Below are 24,330 nucleotides of genomic sequence, written 5' to 3'. Positions count from 1 at the left end.
GGCCGGGGGCTGGGCTGTTGCTCTGGAGCTGTCAGGGGTAATGGAAGCCAGTTGCTTTGCGGTAGGGGGGGCTGGGGCTCAGGGGAGGCCTCTGCTTCTCTGAGCCAAAGAAAACTCTACAGGAGCTGCCATGGGGCTGGGACAGGGGACCAACTTGCTGTCTGTGTGCTCTGAGGTGGGGATGCACTAGCCCAAAATGGGCTTCTCTGGCGTGGCCTGGACCATTAGCAGTTTGTCCTCATGCTTGAGCCCAGTGGCTCCTTAGCACGTTCTCTGCCTTTAGTAGTCTATAGTTCTCCTGGCCTCCCCCATCTAACTCCTGGCCCCCACCCAGCATTTCCCAAACGTTTCTTATTTATTTATTTGGGGGTTTTTGTTTGTTTGGGGGGGGGTTGGTTATTTTCTTTTCTTTTTTTATTTTTTATTTATTTATTTGTGTGTTTTTTTTGTTTTGTTTTGTTTTTTGAGACAGTCTTGCTCTGTCGCCCTGGCTTGAGTGCTGTGGCATCAGCCTAGCTCACAGCAACCTCAAACTCCTGGGCTCAAGAGATCCTCCTGCCTCAGCCTCCCAAGTAGCTGGGAATACAGGCTCAAGCCACCACATTCGGCTAATTTTTTCTATTTTTAGTAGAGATGGGGTCTCACTCTTGCTCAAGCTGGTCTTGAACTCCTGAGCTCAAGCAATCCTCCCGCCTTGGCATCCCAGAGTGCTAGGATTATAGGCGTGAGCCACCGTGCCAGGCCAAGTTTCATATTTAGAATCCCAAGCCCACATACCCCCACCCCCACCCCACGTAACACTGATGAAACCCCTGACAGGTACTCCCTTATGCATGCCTCAGTGAGCAGTCTGCTCCCAGTTCTGTTCTGGGAGAGTGAGGGTCTAAATTTTAGGATTACACATCAATATGCTTCATGTCTCCTGGAAATTTGAAGTGGTCCAAGCCCAACCAAACACTTAGGTCTACTGTTGAATCAGAACTAGACCTCCCTTTTTAAAATAAGCTCTACCACTAGGCTGACCCTGGAAGTTAAACATTCTAGACTGTAAATGAACATGAGAGAAGGCCTTGGAAGTGTTTCAGATTTCCAAGGCTGTCCTAAAACCAACTGACCCAGGTGCATAGTATCCTAGACTGTCAGAGCTGAAGGGGGGCTTCAAAATCATTTTATAAAGAAGGAAACTGAGGCCCAGAAGGTAATTGATTTTACCAAGTTTCCACAACTGGTTAAAGACAGTTTCACCTATTCCTCTTACCTCCATTCCACATTCCATGTCAGATTGTTGACTAAATAGGCTGTCCTAGGATCAGTGACAAGAGGAAATGTATTTGTTTTAGAACCACCCAGAAATATCCTTCACCTCCCAGAACTTCCTGTGCCTAGGTCAGCGAGTCTTTATCAGCCTTGACTGGGTCATTTGGCCTAGTGCCTGGAAGAACTGAAATAAAAAATGGTCTCCGGGGCTGAACTAGACTCAACTAAGAACTGACAAATCTTGAAAAAAGCTTGGACAGAATAGTGTGTGGGAAGTGAGATGGGCGAAGCCTTACCCTGGGGGCACTTGTGGGGATGATGGAGGTAGCAATTGTAGAGCTGAATCTCTGATTAGTGTGACATTTTCAAGGAAAGGACATGAGGCTAGGATTAGGCTCAGGAGTGAGAAACCAACAAGACCTGGGAAAGGGGGGACTGAGTCCAGGGAGGTCACCCTCTAAAGTATTATAGCTGGAGGAAGGGTTGGAAAGAAAAGGGAAGTGTATGCATTTGGGGAAGGGTGGGCTTTTGCTCAAGACTCCCCACAAGCTTCCCAGATTCCCATCTGGGTTGACATGACCCAAGGTCCGATTCACATTATTCCACCTTCTTTCCCCTCCCAATATTCAGTCCTCTGACAGAGAAGTTACACATAAAATGCTCCTTATTGCCCCCTGGCTGTCCTGGCCCTGGAAACATGAGCTCATTGCTCTGTCAGTGATCATTGAATGAATGAGTTAGTTGCCTAGTATGGCCAAGATTTCCCACTGGCACTCAATCCTTGGAAATCCCCCATCTTGGAGAGGTTGTAAAATAAATCCTGTCCTGGTGCCCCAGGAACTTAGCCTTTTTTGGTGTCAGGAACTCTTGCCAATTGCTTTGGATATTTGTGGCTGCCTGCCAATACCACCACCACCACCACCACTGCCACCACTGCAGTCTAGTCAACCTTCATCTCCATTGCAGCCTGCTTGCCCACTTTCAAGCCAGCGATGGGAATGTTCCTCCCCAGTGAACCCAGAGCCACTGATTGCTTTGTGACCTCACAAACATTCATGTCAGCTCCTAGGTTTTGGCTCCTAATGACAAGACTAAATGAAATGCAACCTACTGCAAGTGTAGTTCAAAGCCAACATTTTTTACCCGACACACTTGAATTGGACAACAGATTTTTAAATTTCAGGGGGCAGGCGAGGGAATGGGTGATGATTGGGCAGTGATAAGATGGCTGGGATGACTTTTTAGGTTGCCAGAGGCCTCCTGAAGGGAGAGGAGAGGGGAAAGAGAAGAGAAAGCAAGCCTGTAGCAGCAGCTGGGGCAATCTGGAGGGAAGTGGGTTGGCTTTCTGCCAGGGCCAGACTAGGGCCCAGAACTGATACAGAGACCAGGGACAAAGCTGCAACCTTCCGCTGACAACTTCTTTGAAAGCAGGATCTCCTGTGAACATTTCCTTCAAGTGTCCCTGTATGCTGATCCCCAAGCTTCTAAGGGCCAGCCACAAATTTCCATTTCTGTTGATTCCAGAATTTACTTTCACCACGCTTTATTTTCACCCACATTTCTCCCGGCCATCCAGGTCACATTCTGGACCATAGGACATCAGAGGCAGATCACTCAGAGTCACACTGAAGATTTGGTGGCATCCATTCTCACACCTTCCAGTTATTGCCCTGCAAATAGTTCCCAGAATCAAGGTCTACATTTCTAACCATCTCCTGGACATTTATGTACACTGGGATGTGTTATTCTTATCTTAAATTCAGTGTATCCAAACTAAGGTCACCTTTCTTTCTGAAACCTGTTCTCTTCTTGACTTCCCCATCCTGGCTCAAACCCTGGAATTTTCTGTGGTGTCTCCTTTCATCTGGTCCCTCATGACCCAGGCAGTGGCCAAGCAGTCACAACTTTCCCTTCCTTTCCATGGTCACTGTTACCACCAGAGCCCAAGTTTGCATCACTTTGCAGTGCAGAATTTGGAAGGGACCCTGGACTATACACAGACTCCCAGTGGTGTCATGGGATTCACTAACTAGTTATAACACTAGTTAGTGGCAGAACCAGGACTAGATTCATATGTTCCAACACCCTATTCATTGTTCTTACTAACAGTATCTTCTTCTTTCTGTGTATGTGTATATTCTTTTCCTCAAAAATTTGTAATGCAACCTCCTAACCAGTTATTTGGGCCTCTCCCTCATTTGTCCACAATTTACCTCTCTGACTTTCTGTCCCACTTCTTCCTGTCAGAAAAAAGAGGTAACATTTATTGAGTATTTACCATTTGCCAGGCACTGTTCTGGAATGCTTTACATAAATTAATCCTCACAAACCTAGGATGGAGAGTACTATTATTATTCCTATATTACAGATGAGGAAACCAAGGCAGACCACTTTTCCTGAGCCTAAAATCTCTCCCTTGTCTTTGTTCTTCACTTGCCTCCCCGCCAACCCGGTTTAGGTTCTATCTTTTCCTTCAGCTCTCCTCTGAGCACCTGCAGCAGTCAACCGTCTTTTCCCTCCTCTTAGCCAGAACATGCATCATTCCCCAGTCCTGTCCCCTTGGCACTTGGTCTGCTGTGCCTGTGGCAGTTCTCTGTTTGGGAGCTTGTGTCCCATTCCCCAACAGCCTCAGCTGCTCCTTAGTGGACAGTGCCTTTGCTACCTGGACACCTCCACGGTGCCTGGCACACAGCATCCCCCTGTCTCCTCCGCTTCTCTCTCCCAAGCGTCTCACCACGTGGGAGACTCTGGTGCAGAACACAGTGCTGAGGGCCAGATGGCAAAGGGGGCCATGCTGACAGGTCCAGACAGCTCAGGAGAAGCTTTCAGGTCAGCCTGATGGTTCTTTGCCCTGCTCCAAAGAGGCCATCAGACTTGCCTCCAGGTTAGGGAGTGACTTCCTTTGGTGCTGTACAGATAGGTCCCAATTTACCCCCACACACCCCGCCCAGTTATTGCCGACCTTCACCAAGACCAGCCTGGGACCCCTATTTATTTAGTCCTTTAAGGAACATTCTTTCTCTCCTTGCCCATGTCCCCTCCACTGCTTGACAGAAGACTGCTCCCCATTTCCAGATCCCTTTCTTCCTCTTCTTTCTTCTCTGGATTTCCTGCCTGCCTCAACGGAGTCCTTTTCCTTTTCTTCCCTGGCCCAGGAGCCTGTTCTCCTCTTCTTCTTTCTCCTAAGTCACAACCTGGGTGTGAGCTCAGCCTTACCATTGACCTTGCTGTGTTACCTTGGACAAGTTACTTTCCGAGTGGGAAATAACTCAATTTCCACATCTCTAAAAGGAGGCAGCTGGGCTAGATGGTGAGTGATGTCCTGCTGAGCCCAAGTTCACTCTCCCTTGCACCGTCCTGCCATCCTGCTCTCCCCTCTGGGTTCCCTCAGGTCCTCTCTCCCAGGGGAGGCCTCCCCCAGCCCCAGGAGAGCTGTGGCTCTGGCTCCCGTTCCCTGTCTAAGGGACCAGCCCTGGGCCTCCTCCCCAGCTTTGGCCCAGGCTCCATGTGGCCCGTCTGAGAGGCTGGCCCCAAGCCCGGCGGCAACTCCACATTTCTCTGTTTTTCCTTTTTTTTCCCTCTCTTTCCCGGAGTTAACAAGAAGCAGATGTGGCGCACTATGGTTGGAGAGGTAGGGGGAGGAAGGGGGAGGCTGGACCGCCAGCCAGACAGGGGGGAGGGGAGGGGAGTGAGCGAGGGAGGGAGGAGGACTGGGCCCGCCCCGCAGCCACTCTTGCGCCTCTGAACAGCCACAGGGGCAAAGCCCTGTCACCCCCAGGATCCGGTCATCAGGAAAAAAGACAGGGAGGCCCGAAGAGGGCCAGCTGGGGCGAGGGGGTGGACGCCCAGGAAGCAGCATCTGAGTGGGGCAGGGACCAGGCACAGGAGGCCAGGGGCACAGAGAACAAACTCCCCTCAGAAGTGGAGAAGAGGAGAGCGGAAGGAACCGAGGGAGGGACAGACGGGAGCCTGAGGAGGAAAGAGGAGGGGGAGAGGGGTCAGGCCAGGCAGCCAAGGAGGAGGCGTGTGGCTGGGGGCTGCCGGCAGGAAGCTGGGGACAGGACTGGACGGCTCGTGCTGTCCCGCGGAGCGGCATCCCCCGGGGCCGGGCAGAGGCGCCAGTGGTCAGGCCGGGATGTGTCTCTGAGGGCTACTGCCGAGCGCCTCACCATGGCCCCCAGCACCCTCTGGAGCTGCTACCTCTGCTGCCTGCTGGCCGCAGCTGCGGGAGCAGCTAGCTATCCTCCTCGGGGCTACAGCCTCTACACTGGTGGTGGTGGCGGGGCCCTCAGCCCTGGGGTCCCCCAGGCCCAAAGCGCCCCCCGGCCTGCCAGTCGCCACAGGTAAGAGTCTGGGTCCCAGCCTGAGGCTGGGGTGGGTGAGAAGGGCGCTGGGAAGGTGGGTATGCTGGCCACTGCCTTTGCTACCCTTCCCTGGCAGTGTCCCCTACTGCAGGGAAGAGGGGGAGAGGAAGCCCAGCCATCAGGTGGCTCCTCACGTGCCCACCTTCCTGCAAGGCCTTTTCCAGGGTGCCCTGCACAGACACAGGGCCTAGGTAACCTAAAGGGATCAGCTCCTACATCCTCCCCACAGGGCCCTGCTTTCAGATATCCCAGGGAAAGTGCCCTGAGGGTCATGGGCCAAGCCTTCCTGCCAGCTCTATAGCAGCCCTGGATGCTAGGCAGACCTTTTGTCCCTTTCTGGGGCTTCCTTGGCCCCATCCAGTAATCCGCAACTCTGACACCATTCCTGCTCTGCTCCCATCCCCTCTCCAGCCGGACACAGATCAGAAGCCAGCATGAATGGGGCCAAGAGCATAGAACTGAAAGCCCTGAGGGGGTCAGGGCTCATCAATGGCTTATTCTGTACTTAACCCTCAGCTGGACCTCAGCCTGCCCTGTCCTCTTCCCTGAGGAGTGGGTGGAAGCCAACATCCAGGGGACTACCCACAGGGACCTGCTGGCTGGCTTGCACATGGCAGCCCAAGCTGAGGGTTGAGACAGGGCCAGAAAGGGACTCAAATGACTGTGTGAATTCAGAGGCTCCCCAGGACCCCATAGCCGTGAGGACTGACTTCTCTGTGGCTGTGGCTTTCCATTCTGCACCTCTGCCCATCTTGAAAGTCTTTATCTGCTCCTGCTACACAGGAAAGCGTGGGGGGTACCCCTGCCAAAGCCTTCTCACTGATCCGCAAGGGCCCTTCATCTTTTGACCCTTCCTCAGCCCTTCTGGTAGCCCTTGGGCCCCCCTCTGGGACATGTATCTCTGGTCGTCCTTGGGTCCAGATGGGGTTGTACCTACAGGAACTGGTGTGCCTATGTGGTGACCCGGACAGTGAGCTGTGTCCTTGAGGATGGAGTGGAGACCTTCATCAAGCCGGACTACCAGCCCTGTGGCTGGGGCCAGCCCCAGTGTCCACGAAGCATCATGTGAGTCCCCAGGGCCGAGGGATGGGCACTTGGTAGGACGTAGGCCAGGGCCGAAGGAAGGTGGGTGGCAGACTCGGGGAATTTGTACACAGCAGGTAGGGGAAGGGCAGGGGCTGCCGTCAGAGCCATTTTGAGCAGATGCTGAGGCAACAGTTTGGCTGGTGGGAAACGGGCAAACTCACCTTACCTGCCAACCCCCAAATGCCTTCTCTGGGAAGGGTGACCTCTGGGAGAGAAGCTCAAGGTTCCAGCACTGGGCAAGCGGAGGAAGAACAGGGATTTGGCCCTTGGCCAAAAAGCTGACAGCTGTCAACTGAGCAAGGCCACATGTTGGACAGTAAGGGGGACCCAGCCTGAGGGATAGGCCTTGCCCACGAGTGGCTGCCCATCTCTGAGGGGCCAGGACCACTGACAGCACAGGGAGGAATCAAAAAGCCTCCCTCTGCCTCTGCCAGGTACCGCAGCTTCCTCCGCCCTCGCTACCGTGTGGCCTACAAGACGGTGACGGATATGGAGTGGAGGTGTTGTCAGGGTTATGGAGGTGACGACTGTGGCGAGGGTCCTGCACCAGCACTGGGCCCCACACCTTCCACCCCACGCCCCCCGCCCCGGCCTGCCCGCCCCAACCTCTCCGGCTCCAGTGCAGGCAGCCACCTCAGCGGGCTGGGGGGAGAAGGTGAGCACTGGCCATGTAGGGTAGGGCGGGAAGGGGAGGCAGTCGGGAGCCAGGGAAAAGAAGGACAGAAGGGAGTTGGTGAGATCCATGAGATTCCCCGTGTGTGTATGTGTGTATGTGTGTGAGAGAGAGAGAGACAGAGAGAGACCAAAAGACAGACTGAAAGAAAAAGAAAGCAGAGAGCGAGAACGTGCTCACAGATGCCCACGTGTGGCCAAGATCCTGCCCAGCTGGGAGCAGCTGTGGGAGGAAGGGGAATTCCTTTGCGAAGCCTGGTCCGTGGTCCGAGGGGGATAGACAGTGGAGACTACAAGTCCTAGCATGCACTGCACCTGACTACAGGTCCCAGGCCCCTCTGTGGCTCTGGAGACTGCAGGTCCCAGAATGCAGCAGTCCCCGTTGCTTGTTTTCCCTCGTGTGTGCTGAGCACACCGGATATGCTGTGTTTCCCTGCCAGCAAGATAGCCAAACTGTAATTATGGAAACAGGAACTTCTGGCTGACTCTCTGACCATCCACAGACCCCTGTTTGTCCCTGTGGTGTTGTAGGAAAGTGCTGCCCAGTAATAGCTGCTGTTGAATTGTCCAACGTGTTTCCCCCACATTCCCATTTTATTGCTCTTGACAGCCCTATGACAGAAGACACATAATGTCATTCTCCTTTCACAGAGGAGGAAACAGTTTCCAAGAAGTTAAGAGGCATTGGACAGGTGGAAAGGACACAGGCCTGGTGGCCAGACAGTCTGGGTTTGAAAGTAGGCTTTACCACTTATTTAAACTTATAATCCATGGCCAGTGACCTAACGTCTCTGGTCCTCTGTTTCCCACTGTATAAAATGGGAAGAGTTAGCGGTATCTGCCCAGGGGAGTTGTTGTAAGGAAAATAGACTCAAGGTTCAAATCTGGCCTAAAAGCGCTAAGTGAATGGAGTGTCCTGTCTCCTTTTCTTGCCTAACTCACCCAAAGGAGAGGCAGAGCAGGCCTGGGGTGAGCTGGGGTGAGCAGGGTCTAGGAGGTAGGTCCTAAGCTCTCAGTCTAGCCCCTTTGCCCTCTGCCTCCCGTTCTACTCAGGTCCTGGGGAGTCAGAGAAGGTGCAGCAGCTGGAGGAGCAAGTGCAGAGCCTGACGAAGGAGCTGCAAGGCCTTCGGGGGGTCCTGCAGGGACTGAGTGGGCGCCTGGCAGAAGATGTGCAGAGGGCTGTGGAGACAGCCTTCAATGGGAGGCAGCAGCCAGCAGATGCAGCTGCCCGCCCTGGAGTGCACGAAACCCTCAACGAGATCCAGCACCAGCTGCAGCTCCTGGACAATCGCGTCTCCACCCACGACCAGGAGCTGGGCCACCTCAACAACCATCACAGTGGTGGTGGCGGCAGTGGCAGCGGAGGTGGCAGCAGGACCCCAGCCCCAGCCCCAGCCCCTCCTGGCCACAGTGAGGAACTTCTGCGGCAGCTGGAGCGGCGGCTGCAGGAGTCCTGCTCTGTGTGCCTGGCAGGGCTGGATGGCTTCCGCCGGCAGCAGCAGGAGGACAGGGAACGGCTTCGAGCGCTGGAGAAGCTACTGGCCTCCGTGGAGGAGCGGCAGCGGCAGCTCGCTGGGTCGGCTATCAGCCGCAGGCCTCCTCAGGAATGCTGCCCTCCAGAGCTGGGCCGGCGACTGGCAGAGCTAGAGCGCAGGCTGGACGTAGTGGCTGGCTCGGTGACAGTTCTCAGCGGACGGAGAGGCACAGAGCTGGGAGGAGCTGCCGGGCAGGGGGGCCATCCCCCAGGCTACACCAGCTTAGCTTCCCGCCTGTCTCGCCTGGAGGACCGCTTCAACTCCACCCTGGGACCCTCAGAGGAGCAGGAGGAGGGCTGGCCTGGGCGTCCTGGTGGGCTGAGCCACTGGCTGCCTGCTGCCCGGGGCCGACTGGAGCAGCTGGGGGGGCTGCTGGCCAATGTGAGCGGGGAGCTGGGGGGGCGGCTGGATCTGCTGGAAGAGCAGGTGGCAGGAGCTGTGCAGGCGTGTGGGCAGCTCTGCTCTGGAGCCCCTGGGGAGCAGAACTCTCAGGTCAGTGAGATCCTCAGTGCCTTGGAGCGCAGGGTGCTAGACAGTGAGGGGCAGCTGCAGCTGGTGGGCTCAGGCCTGCACAAGGTGGGAGCAGCTGGGGAGGCCCAGCAGGCCACGCTGGAGGGACTGCAAGGGGTCGTGGGCCGGCTCCAGGATCGCGTGGATGCGCAGGATGAGACAGCTGCAGAGTTCACACTGCGGCTAAATCTCACAGCGGCCCGCCTAGGCCAACTGGAGGGTCTGCTGCAGGCCCGAGGGGACGAAGGCTGTGGGGCCTGCGGTGGTGTCCAAGAGGAACTGGGCCGCCTTCGGGATGGTGTGGAACGCTGCTCCTGCCCCCTGTTACCTCCACGGGGCCCTGGGGCCGGTCCAGGTGTTGGGGGGCCAAGCCGTGGGCCATTGGATGGCTTCAGCGTGTTCGGGGGCAGCTCAGGCTCAGCCCTACAGGCCCTGCAAGGAGAGCTCTCTGAGGTTATTCTCACCTTCAGCTCCCTCAATGACTCACTGCATGAGCTTCAGGCCACCGTGGAGGGCCAGGGTGCTGATCTGGCTGACCTGGGGGCCACCAAGGACCGCATCATTTCTGAGATTAATAGGCTGCAGCAAGAGGCCACAGAGCATGCTACAGAGAGTGAGGAGCGCTTCCGAGGCCTGGAGGAGGGACACACACAGGCTGGCCAGTGCCCCAGCCTAGAGGGACGACTGGGCCGTCTTGAGGGAGTCTGCGAGCGGTTGGACACTGTAGCCGGAGGACTGCAGGGCCTGCGTGAGGGCCTTTCCAGACACGTGGCTGGGCTCTGGGCTGGGCTTCGGGAAACCAACAGCACCAGCCAGACACAGGCAGCCTTGCTGGAGAAGGTGCTGGGGGCACAGGCGGGCCTGGGCAGGCGGCTCGGTGCCCTTAACAGCTCCCTGCTGCTCCTGGAGGACCGTCTACAGCAGCTCAGCCTGAGGGACCTCACTGGTAAGGGGACAAGAGGAGGCATGGAGGGACCCCTTTCAAGCCCCTTTTTTCCCCCTCCCCCGCAACAGCCTAACCTCGATCTCATCTACTTTCTCCTTGCTCAGCACAGCATGAGTTGCAACCCCAAACATTACAGTTTGTCTGAAAGAGATGATGCAAGTTCTCAGCTCCCTGCCCTCCCTCTGGCTGCTCACATAGGCCTGTGGGTGGAGGTGGGATGTTGCACTGCCAGCCAGGAGTCCAGCATGGGCGGCAAGGGTTCCCATTTCCCCCTCAACCTGCGAAGCCCCACTTGTTTTATCCATCTCCTGCCCACAGAGCTGTCACCTTCCTTGTCTGTTGGGAACTCCTTTTATGGCTCTCAAAAACTTAATTTTGTCACCATAGGGCCTGCAGGAGAAACTGGGCCCCCAGGGCCTCCTGGGATGCAGGGGCCCCCAGGCCCTGCTGGACCTCCAGGATCTCCAGGCAAGGATGGACAAAAGGGGCCCATTGGGCCACCAGGTATGTGGGCTGAGATCCTTGCTGTGGCCAGGGTTGCCACCACCTCCCACCCACCCTGGGCAGCCCCAGGCTAGACATTCCACTCTGTATTTAACAGAGAAGGGGGAAGGGGTGAGGAATTGGGGTCCTACGTAGCTGGTAATGGGAAGACAGAGGAAAATGACTAGGAGCTGGGACAGTCACTGTGTTTGCCTGATTGGGTATATTGGTGCCATTGTCATATTGCAGACTAAAGCTGAGCCTAGAAGGGCTGCCTGGGATGTAAGAGGCTGGGGGCTAGGGCTCAGGGCCCAGTAGTTGAACAAATGGACCCCGCCTATTCCTCCTTTTCTTGACACCCCCATTCCTGCTTTGAAGTCCATATAGCACTCAGCACAGCAAGAGAGATTCAGCAGATGTTTGCTGAGTGACTTAGTGAAAACTGCCCTACTTCTCACTGCACCCTTTTCTCTTCCTACAGGTCCCCAGGGTGAACAGGGTAAGTTCCTCTCATTTGATTCTCTTGAGGGAGGAGAACTGAACTAGGGGTTGCAGGATGGAAGTCCTCAGGTAGCCCTGAGGATGCAGGAGGGGAAAGGGGCTGGCAGCTCTGCCCTGAGCATCCACTCTAACATCCACCCTCCCCTACCCAGGAGTGGAGGGGGCACCAGCAGTCTCTGTGCCCCGAGTGGCATTTTCAGCTGCCCTGAGTTTGCCCCGGTCTGAGCCAGGCACAGTCCCCTTCGACAGAGTCCTGCTCAATGATGGAGGCTACTATGATCCAGAGACAGGTAAACCTGAGAGGGGGCTGGGTTGAGCAATTGAGGAAACGAATGAGGCTGTGCAGACAGCCTCTTCAGACAATGTGAATCTTCATTCTCTGATTTGAGGAGACCCTACTCTTTTCTGAGTTTATTTACTCTTACCACAGCTTGGGCTGAGGGGTGGGGTGGGGAGGGTGAAGAGTCATTCATTCAACAGATCTTTGTTGGGCCTGCTCTTGCCCAGACACTGTTTTAAGTGCTGGGGATGCAGCAGCGAACAAAACACTAAATTCCCCACGGCTCACGTTCTAGTGGAACAGAGGTGAAGAGACCCAGCAGGTCCCTCTCTGTTCCAGGAGTTCTGGGCGGGCTCCCCGAGGCCTTCCTGGCCCCGGCCACTGTCTCCCTTTCTGATTGCCATCCTTGTCCCTAGGCGTGTTCACAGCTCCACTAGCCGGACGCTACTTGCTAAGCGCGGTGCTGACTGGGCACCGGCACGAGAAAGTGGAGGCCGTGCTGTCCCGCTCCAACCTGGGCGTGGCCCGCATAGACTCCGGTGGCTATGAGCCCGAGGGTCTGGAGAATAAGCCGGTGGCCGAGAGCCAGCCCAGCCCGGGCGCACTGGGCGTCTTCAGCCTCATCCTGCCGCTGCAGGCCGGGGAGACGGTCTGCATCGACCTGGTCATGGGGCAGCTGGCGCACTCGGAAGAGCCGCTCACCATCTTCAGCGGAGCCCTGCTCTACGGGGACCTGGAGCTTGAACAAGTGTAGACAGGGCGCCAGTCCGGCCCGCCCGAATTATCTATACCGGCCAAAGAGCCAGCAGGGGCGGGGCTCCCCAGGGACCCGCCTGGGACGGGGCGCCGTCCGGGACACACAGCCTGGGCGAGCCGCCGCACCCGGACCCGCCGCAGCGCCGGCGCCCGGAGCGCGCCAGCTCGGGGACTCCCGGGTCCGCGTCCAGACTTTGGTCTGACCGCCGTCCCCTCCGGAACCCCTCCAGGACCCGGGTTGCGGGGGAGCCGATCTTCCACCTTTTGCTCCCTCAGCCGGCGCTCTGGGCCGACTCCCCGTGCTGCCGGGCTTCCCCAGCAGGCGCCGGCCCCCACACCGCCGTACTAAACTATTCAGGAATAAAGACACTCGGTTTTTTCTAAGAAAAAAAAAAAAGTTCTGCTCCAGTACGTGGTCAGGGGTAGGCAGCAGGAGGACACAGGGGACAAGGCGGGGAGAGACGGCGACCTACAGAGGGGACCCCGAGTTCCGTGCTGCGCTCGGCGGCCGGGCTCGGCTGCGCTCCGGGCGCTCTGCCCGCCCCTGCTCGGAGGCGCGGCCCGCGGCAACTCCTCCGGGCCACGCTCGTTCCGCCGGCGTCCGCCAGGAGGCGCTCGGGGCGCCTCCCGTCACGTGACGGCAGCCGCCCACTTAGCGGGGCCCGCGGCTCTGCAGTGGAGGCAGGGCCTGGCTGGGAACCGCCGGGCCTCTGGGGGCGGGGCAGCCGCGACAGCTCAAACCGCGGCTTGGCTGCAGGGGCAGGGCTGCGGCTGCGAGGCTTGGCTCTACCCCGTGGGTCCAGGGTGGGGAGTCGGAACCGCAGGTGCAGGAGAGGGCAGGGCAAGTGGCACGTTTCTAGTGCACGTTCTCTTTGCCTTCGCGAGATTGCTTAGCCGCGCTTTGGAGAGGTTTGCCTCAGCTCTGTGCCCATCTGATAAGTGAGCAAACTGAGGCCGAGAAGTGGGAGGCGCTACCATCTGCAGGGTCAGGCAACCTGCTCCGGGGAGGCTAGGCACCAAGACTTTGGGGTCGGTTTTCCTAGCCCAGCTTGGGTCGGTGGGCGTCGGGAGCAAGGGCCCCACTCCGTTCCCTGTACCCTCCGCCCCGTCGCACCCCTCGCCGCTGCAAGAGGCTCCCTAGAGGAGGAGCTCCGCACGCGTAGGAGGAGCCAGGGCAGCCCCTAGGAGCGGGGACACAATCCTGTGGGATTAGAAGCAGAGCCCGGGAGGAACCCCGTCAGCCGGGCAGGCAGAAAGCTTCGGGAGCAGCCTCATGGAAGACAAGCAGATCCTGTGCGTGGGGCTAGTGGTGCTGGACGTCATCAGTCTGGTGGACAAGTACCCTAAGGAGGACATGGAGATAAGGTAGAGGCGCCCGGGCCCCTTGGACACCCCAGGGGCTCCTGCAGCCCAGCGTTTGTGCCGGCGCCCCCTGCCTGGGAAGGCTGGGGGGCTCTCAGCAGGAGAGGAAAGAAATGAGGCCTTTAATAGGATGCCCCAGGACTTGGATGGCACGGTGTTGGCCAAGTTCAGTTTCAACCCTGGGACTGTGTCAGGCGTCAGGATACTCATTTTACTGATAAGCAAGTAGAGACTCAGAGATGAAGTGATTGACCCGAGGGCACGCAGCTAGTAAGGTGCCAGCCAGTTTTCTTTTTTTTTTTTTTTCCTACCTCCAAGGCTATGCACTTGCCTCTCACCAACATTTACTTACCACATGTATCTTTCATCTATTTCTGAAAAAGACTTGAGGTAGCTTGTGGTAAGAGGTGTATGTACAGCTACACTGTTCAGGAACATACACAACCATGGAGTTTGAGCTTTGTAGCTCAGGGCTTAGTGGCACTGGAGGCAAATATGGAGATGCCACGGGGTATGGAGACAGCTGGCCCATGAGCCACGGCAAACTTTTCCCTGGTGCTAAATTCCAAAAGGAATCTAACTGAAGTCCTTTTTGCAATGAACAATATGCAGTAGGGTGAAACATCTTTCTCACTTGTCTGATAGAAATTGAAGAGTCATTTGTTGGTTCTTGCATTTACTCTTGCTAAGGGCCCACCATCACATTGTAATGCCATGAAGGCATTTCTGTGGGGCAGGATACTGGCTTGCCCTTGGCACTTGAGTGCCTAGGACACTGTGAATTGCTCCTTGTTTATCAGGTGTTTCAGCAAAACTGGATAAGCAGCAGTTCAAGACTAAACTGTGGCAGGACACTGCAGCACTGAGCCCTGAGGCTGACTGAGAGGAGATACCCGGGCATACCCCAGGCTTTGGGCCCTCAAAGCACAGTCCAAGTATTATCCATACTCTCCTCCCAGCAGCGCGTGGGGACTGTGTAGGGAGCAGTCAAATCCTTTTCATAGATGAGGAAGCTGAAGAGTTGGAAAAATCAGATGAGTTTTATAAGGCCACATAGTTAATTAGTGGCAGAGCAGCAACTGTAAGTCAAGTCTCCTAACTCGGAGTTTAGTTCTTTGGCCCTCTGTCATCTCTTTTGCACCCTGTCCCTTTGCTTCCCATCTCATGGAGTTGACCCTTTGCTTTGGTTTGCCAGAGGTTAGAGCCCCTTGACAGGGGAGCAGGGACAGTGGAAGGGGCACAGGGTGTGCTGCTGTGTAGACCTAACCCACTTCCCAGGACACGGTAGGAAGGTGAGGAGTCGGGCTTACTCTCAGGAAAGCAGTGCAGATTTTGGGGTCACAGGTTCTCCAAGGCCTGTGGAGGGCCTGGGGAAGGGCTAGAGTGCCCCTTTCTACCAGTGCTGATGTCCCATTCCCTGTGAGCTTAATTACGGGAGGCTAGGAGGAGGTCCTGCTAGCTCCCATGCTGCCGAGCAGGTTCGGAAGGTGGGCACTAAGTGAGACACCACTCTAAAGAGCCCCTTCCCACATTTGCCATGCCCCCAGCCCCATGGCTCTGCTTCTCTGCAGCCCAGCTCCTGGACTCTGGTATGCCTCCCAGAAGAGCACACCCGTGTGGGGACCCTGTCCTTGCTGGGTGTCTCAGCACCCCCGTCCCAGGGTCTCTGTGCTGGCCGGGAAGTTGGCACTCTCAGGAGCTGCCATTTGGAGCTCAGCCAGCCCTCTGAGGAGCAGCCTGTGCCTCCCAGAGTTCATGCCGAGGAGAGCCTTCCAGAAAGCATCCCCATCCTCAGCTGAGCATTTCTGCACAGGAAGTATCAGTGTGGCCTGGAAGGGCTTCCACAGAGTAAAATGCCGTACACTTTCTTAGAAACCTCATCAAAGCTTGGGCCTAACAACTTTTCATTTAAAAATGCAGAGTCAATAGCAATGGCCTTGGGGTCGGGAAACCTGGGTTCTGATCCCAGCTTTGTCATTAACTATTGGTGTGATCTTGAGCAAGTCAGAGCCTTCAAGACTCCTCCTTTCTTTCCATGAAAATTTCTCTAAAGCACACAGCTTGAAAAATCTTTGACCGTTTACAAACTAGTATCTTTTTTCCTAATGAGATCATGCTACCCTTTTCCCAAGGCTGATGGGAACTTCAGGATTAAGATCTGTGTACAACTAGACCTGAGCATAAAAATTCTAGTTCAGTTATTTCTCTGAATTTATGGTTCTTTGGTACTTGTTCCTTTTATTGTAAGCCGCTGCAATTACTATTATCTTTATTTGGGGGAACTGGCACAATAGATATAACACCACTGTTCTTATCTTGCAGGTAATAACACTGTTCACAGTATTACTGGAGCACAAATAAGAGGTCATTTAAGTGCTTTGACTCTGTGTGCATAAGTTATTTTTGTTCTTGATCACAGTGAAGCCCTACAGGTTTATCTTTTTAGTTTCGTTTTGGTAGATTTTCAGTAAAGATGGAGAAAAGCCAGTCATCTTTTTAACTTTTGACATAAAAGTTAGCTCCTCTCACCCCCACCACTTCTTAACTGACCAGTGTCTGGGTCTGCTCTCCTATCTCACTTTATTAATATTTAATGACTCTGCAGTTATCACCGAAGTAGGCGCTCCTGACAGAAGCAGGTGTAAACGTGTACCTTTGGGAGAAGGCACTTCGTCTCCGAGGTCCTTGGAGATGCAGCTCTCAAGGAGGAGGAGGAAGGTGCAGCCCTCCAGGAGCAGCTCTGATGGGGGAAAGCTGGGTTGGTGGCATTGAGGAGATGACCCAGAGTTAGTGTGGCCCTCAGATTGTGATGGACCCAAGTGAGTGGCATCCCGATGTCCTAAGAACAGGTGGCAGTGTTGAAAGTAATCGCTGTGAGCTTGAATTTAGCCTGGGCTGGGGAGACAGACCTGGCCGTAGCCAAGCCCCTTCCCTGGGCTGAACCTTGGCTATCCCATGTAGAAAATAGGATAGCAGCCTAGGCGATTTCTGAGGGGACCCCCGGCCCTTACATTCTGGGGGCCCCTACACAGAGGACTGTGGTTGGCCCTGCTTATCCTGGGACCAGTACCCTGCCAAGGCTGCAGGGACCCTCCTGTGCTTTGCAGATGCATATCCCAGAGATGGCAGCGTGGAGGCAACGCATCCAACTCCTGCACCGTTCTCTCCCTGCTCGGAGCCCCCTGCGCCTTCATGGGCTCGTTGGCCCCCGGCCATGTTGCTGAGTGAGTCCAGGAGGGAGCGCCCAGGGGGAGGTTTTCCTGTACGGTGGGGGGAGAAGAAGGATGTCTCAACCCCCCCCCGGGGGGGGGGCAGGGTATAAGAAATGGTTTGTGGCCACCAGAAATGGGTGGGAGGGGTGCAGTGGAGCACCAGGCTCCCAGGCGGCTTATCTGCTGTTCAGGTGTTAATGCTGCTCTGGCAAAGGTTTCATTTCCACAGCTTGCTTCCTGGCCGCTCTCTGGAGCCTGCTTAAGCTTCCCCACCTTCTCCCTCCTCGCTTCCTACAGGCTCTCTGCGGTGGATTTGCCTTTGCTCTTCTTAAGTCCCTTATCCTGGCTGTGCCTCAGGTAGAAGGCAGTTAGGGACACTCTGTACCGTCCTCCAGCATTCATGGTCCCCGGGTCCAGGCCCACAAGTTTATTTCCGAGTTGAGAGGCAGGGCTCATGTCCCTGTTATTCACTGAAGCAGCAAGAGTACCCAGTCCAAGGACACCATGAAGCCACATGCTAACGCTGGGCGCAGAACCCATACCTCCAGCTCACTAGCTGTCAAGGCTATAGCCCGTAAGTGGCCCACGTGTCTTCTCCATGTTGGCTGCTGCAGGGAACCCAAGAGTCCTTTGACCTCTGGTGCTGCCGACTCAGCAAGCGCTTATCAGGAGGTGAGGCCCATACTTTGCCCACTGTGGGCACTGGGGCAGGCTGCCAGGTTGCTGGCTTGTGAAGCGCAGCCCTTTGAACCCTGGTTTCAGAGGAGCTGTTGCCAGAGCCCAACCACCTGAGCCACAGCCAAACTCCCTGCCTTGATGAACTGGCACGAAGCAAATAGAATCTGCCCTATGAGATGAGACAGAGAGACTCCGAGCCAAGGGCTGTGCTTAAACCGCTCCAATAGCTCCTTTCCTCCAAGCTGGAGGCAAGACTGTGGCTCTTGCTCAGGGCAGTAGACTCTCCTTTACATAGCAATGATGCTGATGGCTGGGCCATTCAGAATTCTCCCCATGTGTTCAACAAACTTAATGAGCACCTACCATGTGCCAGGTACTGTGGGCGCACAGTTATTTAGCAAACCAAACCATATTTCTGATGCTTTGGGAAAGCTACTATTTAAAGGATCCTTGAGTTGTAAGTCAAGGAATGGGGCCATGACTTGGTACCTTTATACAAATCTGTATTGTCCAGCTTTGGTGTTGCTGAAAGTGGAGTCTGGCCATAGTGAGAAAGGACAGGGTGGTGGCTGGACTGCTGGGCATAACTGCCAGCTCTTGGGCACAGAACTGCATTTGCAGAGAGGGCTGGGAGGGGTGGGGCTGGCCTCCTGCTGGGGCAGTCTTCCTGAGGAGATGCACCTGGGCTCTGCTTGGAGCGCATTCTGGGAAAGAGTGGCAGCAGCCTGAGAGGCATCAGGCACTGGGAGCCACCTCATTGCTGGCAGGGTTCACCTGGCTGCGAGAGGACAGGGCAGTGAGCAGGCCCACCAAGGCAGTACCACGTCCTGGCTGGGCATCCTGGAGGCAGGCGGAGAGTGAGCGGAATCACAGCGTTAGGACTGGAAGGGACCCCAGAGAGAAGAGCACCATGGCATGAGCACGTAGAGGGCAGCTGGGGGGCAAAGTATTGCCTTGGTGATTAATGATTAATTCTGCCTGGGCATTGCATGAAGCAGGCCAGGTGCCCGCACCTGCCTGGTTCAAACAGCATACAGGTTCTAGGCCCTAAGTCTACCCTTGTTAGCCTATGAGCAGGAGTAAATCCTTTCCAGCTTGAGTTGAACTGAAAGACAGAGTTAGGGTTGGAGCATGCTTCAGTCGGGACCTAAAAGGATGTCCTTTAGTATCTCTCTTTCTGCACTGCTGCTTCTCCTGCCCCATGCACAGTCTGTGGCAAGACTACAATTCCCAGTTCTCTCCTAGCCCCTTCTGCTTGCACCCTGCCTTTCAAGGTCCTTAGTGGACCTGCCAGCTACCCTCCAGTCCCCCAAATCCTTGTCAAATGGCACCTCTCGCGGGTTACTCCGCCCTGGCAGTTTTGTCCTGGATGACCTCCGTCGTTATTCTGTGGACCTACGCTACACAGTCTTTCAGACCACAGGCTCCGTCCCCATCGCCACAGTCATCATCAACGAGGCCAGTGGTAGCCGCACCATCCTATACTCCAACAGGTTTGTACACCTGTCTACGCCTTGCCAGCTGCTATCGCTGTCACCAAACTCCCAGAACAGGACCCTTCTCTCAGAGGCCGTGTGTTCCAGTGCTCCCTCCTCACTCCCGTGGGAGGTCTAGGCCACTTGTAGGCTCTAATCTGTGTCTCCTTGCCCTTTCCCTGGCTGGGGCTCCACCCCAAGCTTCCTGGTGGCTGACTTCAGGCGGCGGGGCGTGGATGTGTCTCAGGTGGCCTGGCAGAGCAAGGGGGATACCCCCAGCTCTTGCTGCATCGTCAACAACTCCAATGGCAACCGTACCATTGTGCTCTACGACACGTAAGGCCCCCTGGCCTCGCCCTGACACAACCCACCAATCAGTTCCCTCACTCGCCACTGTGGGCATCTTAACTGCTGCCCTCTGTACCAGAAATTGCCCCCAAGTTGTTCAGTGATTTCTGAATTGCTTCCAATTAGGGGAGAAGTGAGGTGGGAAGGGATGGGCCTTGCTCTGCCCGGTGACTTGGCCTTGGCCAACACCAAGGATGGGCAGGCAGGCCTATATAAAATGTAATTTATGATGTGATTCCTCCATAATTAGTCAATCAGCAGCTTGGGTGTGGGTGTGGAGAAATTGTCCCTAGGACAGAGGGATGGGAGATGTGACTGAACCCTTCTTAAGCGCTGAAGGGCGGGGGGCGGGGCACTGGGATTTCCAGGGTCAGCCCCAGAGTTGCCATCCTGCAGCATGACACCAAGGAGCTCGGGTCTGGGTGTTCAAAGGAGATGTGCCCCCAAAGGTCCCAACATGATGAAGCCAGACCAAACATGCCACAACCATTTCCAGCCACTGCTGAAGGACAGGGAAGGGGAGCACTGGGTCAGCAGATCAGGGCCATCTCACGTGGTGTGAACTGGAGAGATGGGCCATCCCTTCAGGGTCCCAAGCTACTTGGGAGAGGCCCTGTGGGCCTAGACCCCTCTCATCCCTTGCAGACTCCCTCCTGAAGGATCTCAGAGGTTTAGTTTACTGTGAACCTCGTATGTGCCAGGTACTAGGTTAGGGGCTCAGAGAGCCCAAGCCCAGCTGCCCTGGGGTTCGGGCTGTCCCTTCTGCCCAGCATGACCACTGGACCCCTGGGGAGCAGGATAGACATCCCAGGACAAGCTTTACAGTCCTGGGCTCTGTGTATGTGCCAAGCAGTGAGTGGGTGGGGATATGTGCTAGACACGACCTTCACATTGGGCAATCTTAGTCATCTGCCCATTAAGTAACAATCTGTAGCAACTTTGATCAAGGACACAACATGGGTATTCATAGGGAGGGAGGGAGGGAGAGAAGCTTTCAGGAGATACGTTATTGTCCGTTGGCCCCAGTCCAGGCATATTCAGTCTCATTTACCAATGGGGAAGCAGCCTCAGAAAGGCCAAGGTCACACAACTAGTCAAGTGGATGGCGGATTCGACTACAGAACATAGAGGGAGAACACTGGCTGTGTGTAGGTTACCCGCCAAGGAGGCAGACCCCTTCTCGGGTCTTCACGCCCAAGCCAGCCAAACATAAACTCTTCCTCAAGGGCCAGCTACTTTTTGACCTCAGGGTTGTGACAGGGAGCTGCCAAAACTCAGGACAGGAGTGCCATGGGTGCCACAGGAAAGCTCCCAACACGGGGGTGCCAAAAGAGAGTGGGACCAGACCAAGCATCAGCAGCACAGGATTCGCCTTTGCCGGGTACTGCATGCTGGGAGCTGTGTGCTGCTGGCAAGGGGGATTCTGGGAAGCGTAGTCCCAGGCTCTTGGTGCATTCTGGGAGATGTGATCTCCAAGATGCACAGTGCCGGCCCCTTGACCCATGCTGCAGTTGAGTTTACCCTTAGGTAATAGCACACCCTCAAACTCAGGCAGGGGCACCCCAACAAACTGGGACAGGGCGCATCCTGGAGCTGAGCCTGAGAATCCTGCGCTGTGGATCCAGCTTCCTGTCACGCTGCCAGCAATGCCAGGCACAGGTCCTCAGCAGCCAGTTAGAAATCCTGACCCTATCATGCCCCTTCTTCTCTGTCCTTTCCATCTTGTGACCTAGGAACCTGCCAGATGTCTCAGCTAAGGATTTTGAGAAGGTTGATCTGACCCGGTTCAAGTGGATCCACATTGAGGCAAGCCCTGCCCTACCTGTGTTTGGAGGGGCTCAACCTGCCAGCCCCCTCCACATGTTCTGCCTTCTTGGTTTCTTTGAACCATCAAGTACCTTAGAGATAAGTGAATCCTACACTCCTCGTTCTCTCTCCATTCTTCCTTATGTTTTCAGGTGAGGAAACTAAGATTGGGTGACTTACTCAGTCACACAGCAGGATGTAGGCACAGCTGGCTCCAAGCAAAGTCTGGTGCCTGCTGTGTTATGGGCTGCCCCACCTCCTCCAACTCTGCCTCTGACAGGAAGCTGGCTGCTTAGGGCCTGACCCATTACCTCTGGGGGAGCAGGAAAGAGAGGGCCTGACCCAGCTCCCAAATAGAGGGAACTAGGACCTTCACTCCAAGAGTGGTTGTAGGGTCTCGGTAGAAGGAAATGCTGGGAAGTCCTGCATTTTAATCCTAGTCCTGTCATTTAATTTATTGTAGGTCCTTTGGAAAAATCTTTTATTCTTTAGTCTCCTCTTCTGTGAAATAAGGGAGCTGGTTGATAAGGTCTCCAAGGTCCATGACAGCTCTAAAATTTTATAACTTGGGATGGGGTTCCAGCCCAGCTTCCCCCTGCCCCTCTCCCCATTCACCCAGAATTCCAGCAGGGAGGGAAAAATGAGCTGGATCAGCCAGGCAGTGATCAGCAGTCCTGAGCTGCCCTGTCCTGCCCCAGGGCCGGAATGCCTCAGAGCAGGTGAAGATGCTACAGCGGATAGACGAGCACAATGCCAGGCTGCCTCCAGAGCAGAGGATCCGGGTATCCGTGGAGGTGGAAAAGCCCCACGAGGAGCTGTTCCAGCTGTTTGGCTATGGAGATGTGGTGAGTGCCCCATGCAGCCTCTCCTCGCCACATCCCACTAATGTGTTTGTTTTTTTGTTTTGTTTTGCTTTTTGAGACAGGGTCTCACTCTGTTGCCAGGCTAGAGTATAGTAGTGTCATAATAGTTCACTGCAACCACACACTCCTGGGCTCAAGCGATCCTCCTGCCTCAACCTCCTGAGTAGCTGGGACTACAGGCACTCCACACCATGCCCTGCTAATTTTTCTATTTTTTGTAGAGATGGGTTCTCACTATGTTGCTCAGGCTGGTCTCAAACTCCTGGCCTCAAGCCATCCTCCTGCCTCGGCCTCCCACAGTGCTAGGATTATAGGCATGAGCCACTGCACCTGGCCTAATTGCTTCTTAAAGGGAGCCAGGGAGTCCCCTTGTCCTGCCTACCATGCTTGGAATGGCAGTTTCTGGCTCGGTGGTGTTGGAAGGTGGGGGCAAAGCAAAGACGCAGACCCGCAGCTCTGGGCTCCAGTGCAGGTTTCAGCAGTATCCAAGGAGTAGAATGTCTCCATCCCAGGTGGGTGCATAGGTATGGGGTACCCAGAGGGTTTGGACAGGGCCAAGACAGTCACAGGGCAAGCCTGCGTGGAGGCATCTCCTCTCTGGGCCTCCTCAGTCTTTTCCTCTGCAAAATGAGGGCATAAAACTGTTCTCTGAGGTTTCTTCCAACTCTAGATGGGTGGCAGGTTGTGGGAGCCATGAGGGGTGAGGAGAGGGTGGGAAGGAGACTTGCACAAGGTAAATTTGGGCAAGGCTGGGATGCAGATGGAATCTGGGAGACAATCCCAGCATCAGAGCTGGAGCTGGTGGGAGATCATTGGCCCGTTGGTCCTCAACCTTGGCAGCTCATTTGAAAATATGGATGCCTGAGCCCCACCCTCTCAGTTTTCATGATTGGTAGAAGTAGAGCCAGGGCTTCGGTATTTTTTACTAAAACTATCTCTGGAGATTCTAATGTGTAGCTAGTGTTGAGGGAGTTCTAGAATCACTCCCCCTCCCCCCGCTTTTTTTATAAATGAAGAAATCAAACCTAGAGAGCATAGTTGTGTGGGGAAAAAACAAAACAAAACGTGTTCCTGAAAGCCCGCGCAGCGTGACCTGGCGGGGATGGAGTCTACCCCAAGATGGTGCTCAAGGCTTTCTCTGGGGCTTTAATTCATTGATCCTAGAATGAATGGATCAGGGCTTTTGTGTCACAATTTACAAGGCTGTATTCTCAAATATCTTAAGCACAAATAAAAACATCTTCCTGTGGGACAGCAAGATGCTATGTTGGGGATTTATGTGGCCATGTTATATGTTGGGGGGTCATGACATGGGGGCAATGCCAGGCTTCCCTTGCTGAATGACTAGAGTTAGAAGTGACTGCCACCCTCTCTTCCACTGCCCACAGGTGTTTGTCAGCAAAGATGTGGCCAAGCACTTGGGGTTCCAGTCAGCAAAGGAAGCCCTGAGGAGCCTGTACAGTCGTGTGAGGAAAGGGTGAGCCCGGGACGCCAAGAAGGGGCCCTGGGGGTGGGAGGTGAGCTGAATTTGGGGGTCTGCCCTGGCAGGGCATGGTCTTGGGGAGCGAGTGGGTGGGGTGACACCCAGCTGAGGGGAGCTGTCTTGCAGGGCTGTGCTTATCTGTGCCTGGGCTGAGGAGGGCGCCGACGCCCTGTGCCCTGATGGCAAATTGTTCCACTCGGATGCTTTCTCGCCACCCCGCGTGGTAGATACTCTGGGGGCTGGAGACACCTTCAATGCCTCTGTCATCTTCAGCCTCTCCCAGGGTGAGTACCCCAGCAGGAGGGGACAGGGCTGAGACTGCCCCTGCCCCAAACACCTGGCTGACACAGCTACTTGTCCCTCTCCTCCAGGGAAGAGCATACAGGAGGCACTGACGTTTGGCTGCCAAGTGGCCGGCAAGAAGTGTGGCCTGCAGGGCTTCGATGGCATCGTGTGAGAGGGGTGCGCAGGAGGCACCAGGTCATCAGCCCCTCAGAGGCTGGCACCACTGCTGCCGTTGCCTTCTCCCCTCCGTTCAGCCTGGCATCTGGGCTGCCCTGCTCCTCGGGCAGATGCAGGTTGTGGGGAGGACTCTGCCTGTGTCCTGTGTCCCCCACACATCTCTCTCCCTGTGAAGCCTCAGAGCAAATAAATCTTCCCCTGAGTCAGCTTCCTCTGGCATTCTGTTTGGCCTTGTTGAGGTCTGAACTGCT

The 24,330-nt window shown here is 55.5% G+C and overlaps 2 protein-coding genes across 4 annotated transcripts; both read left to right on the top strand.

Moving 5' to 3' along the window:
• The first annotated feature begins 4,986 nt into the window (after window positions 1-4,986).
• Window positions 4,987-12,769, top strand: EMILIN1 (elastin microfibril interfacer 1). The gene is made up of 8 exons (XM_069495170.1): window positions 4,987-5,600; window positions 6,561-6,686; window positions 7,142-7,362; window positions 8,433-10,370; window positions 10,758-10,874; window positions 11,335-11,352; window positions 11,507-11,644; window positions 12,051-12,769. Exons 1-8 carry the CDS (start codon window positions 5,428-5,430, stop codon window positions 12,386-12,388), a joined length of 3,069 nt encoding a protein of 1,022 aa, XP_069351271.1. The 5' UTR covers window positions 4,987-5,427; the 3' UTR covers window positions 12,389-12,769.
• Window positions 12,770-13,145: 376 nt separating this feature from the next.
• On the top strand, window positions 13,146-24,285 carry KHK (ketohexokinase). 3 transcript variants are annotated; one of them, XM_069494712.1, is made up of 9 exons: window positions 13,146-13,755; window positions 16,860-16,976; window positions 19,001-19,135; window positions 19,319-19,453; window positions 21,199-21,271; window positions 21,970-22,116; window positions 23,523-23,611; window positions 23,744-23,901; window positions 23,989-24,285. In XM_069494712.1, the coding sequence occupies exons 1-9, from the start codon at window positions 13,664-13,666 to the stop codon at window positions 24,072-24,074; spliced, it is 1,032 nt and encodes a 343-aa protein (XP_069350813.1). In that variant the 5' UTR covers window positions 13,146-13,663; the 3' UTR covers window positions 24,075-24,285. The 3 variants fall into 3 exon arrangements, with proteins under 3 accessions (XP_069350813.1, XP_069350816.1, XP_069350814.1); XM_069494715.1 differs by lacking the exon at window positions 19,319-19,453; XM_069494713.1 differs by lacking the exon at window positions 19,001-19,135 and having other exon boundaries at window positions 13,149-13,755.
• Window positions 24,286-24,330: the final 45 nt, after the last annotated feature.

The sequence above is a fragment of the Eulemur rufifrons genome, chromosome 19 (assembly GCF_041146395.1).
Source record: "Eulemur rufifrons isolate Redbay chromosome 19, OSU_ERuf_1, whole genome shotgun sequence".
Taxonomy (NCBI): Eukaryota; Metazoa; Chordata; class Mammalia; order Primates; family Lemuridae; genus Eulemur; species Eulemur rufifrons.
The sequence above is the reverse complement of the archived record's forward strand: the minus strand, read 5'-3'. Positions and strand labels throughout refer to the sequence as shown.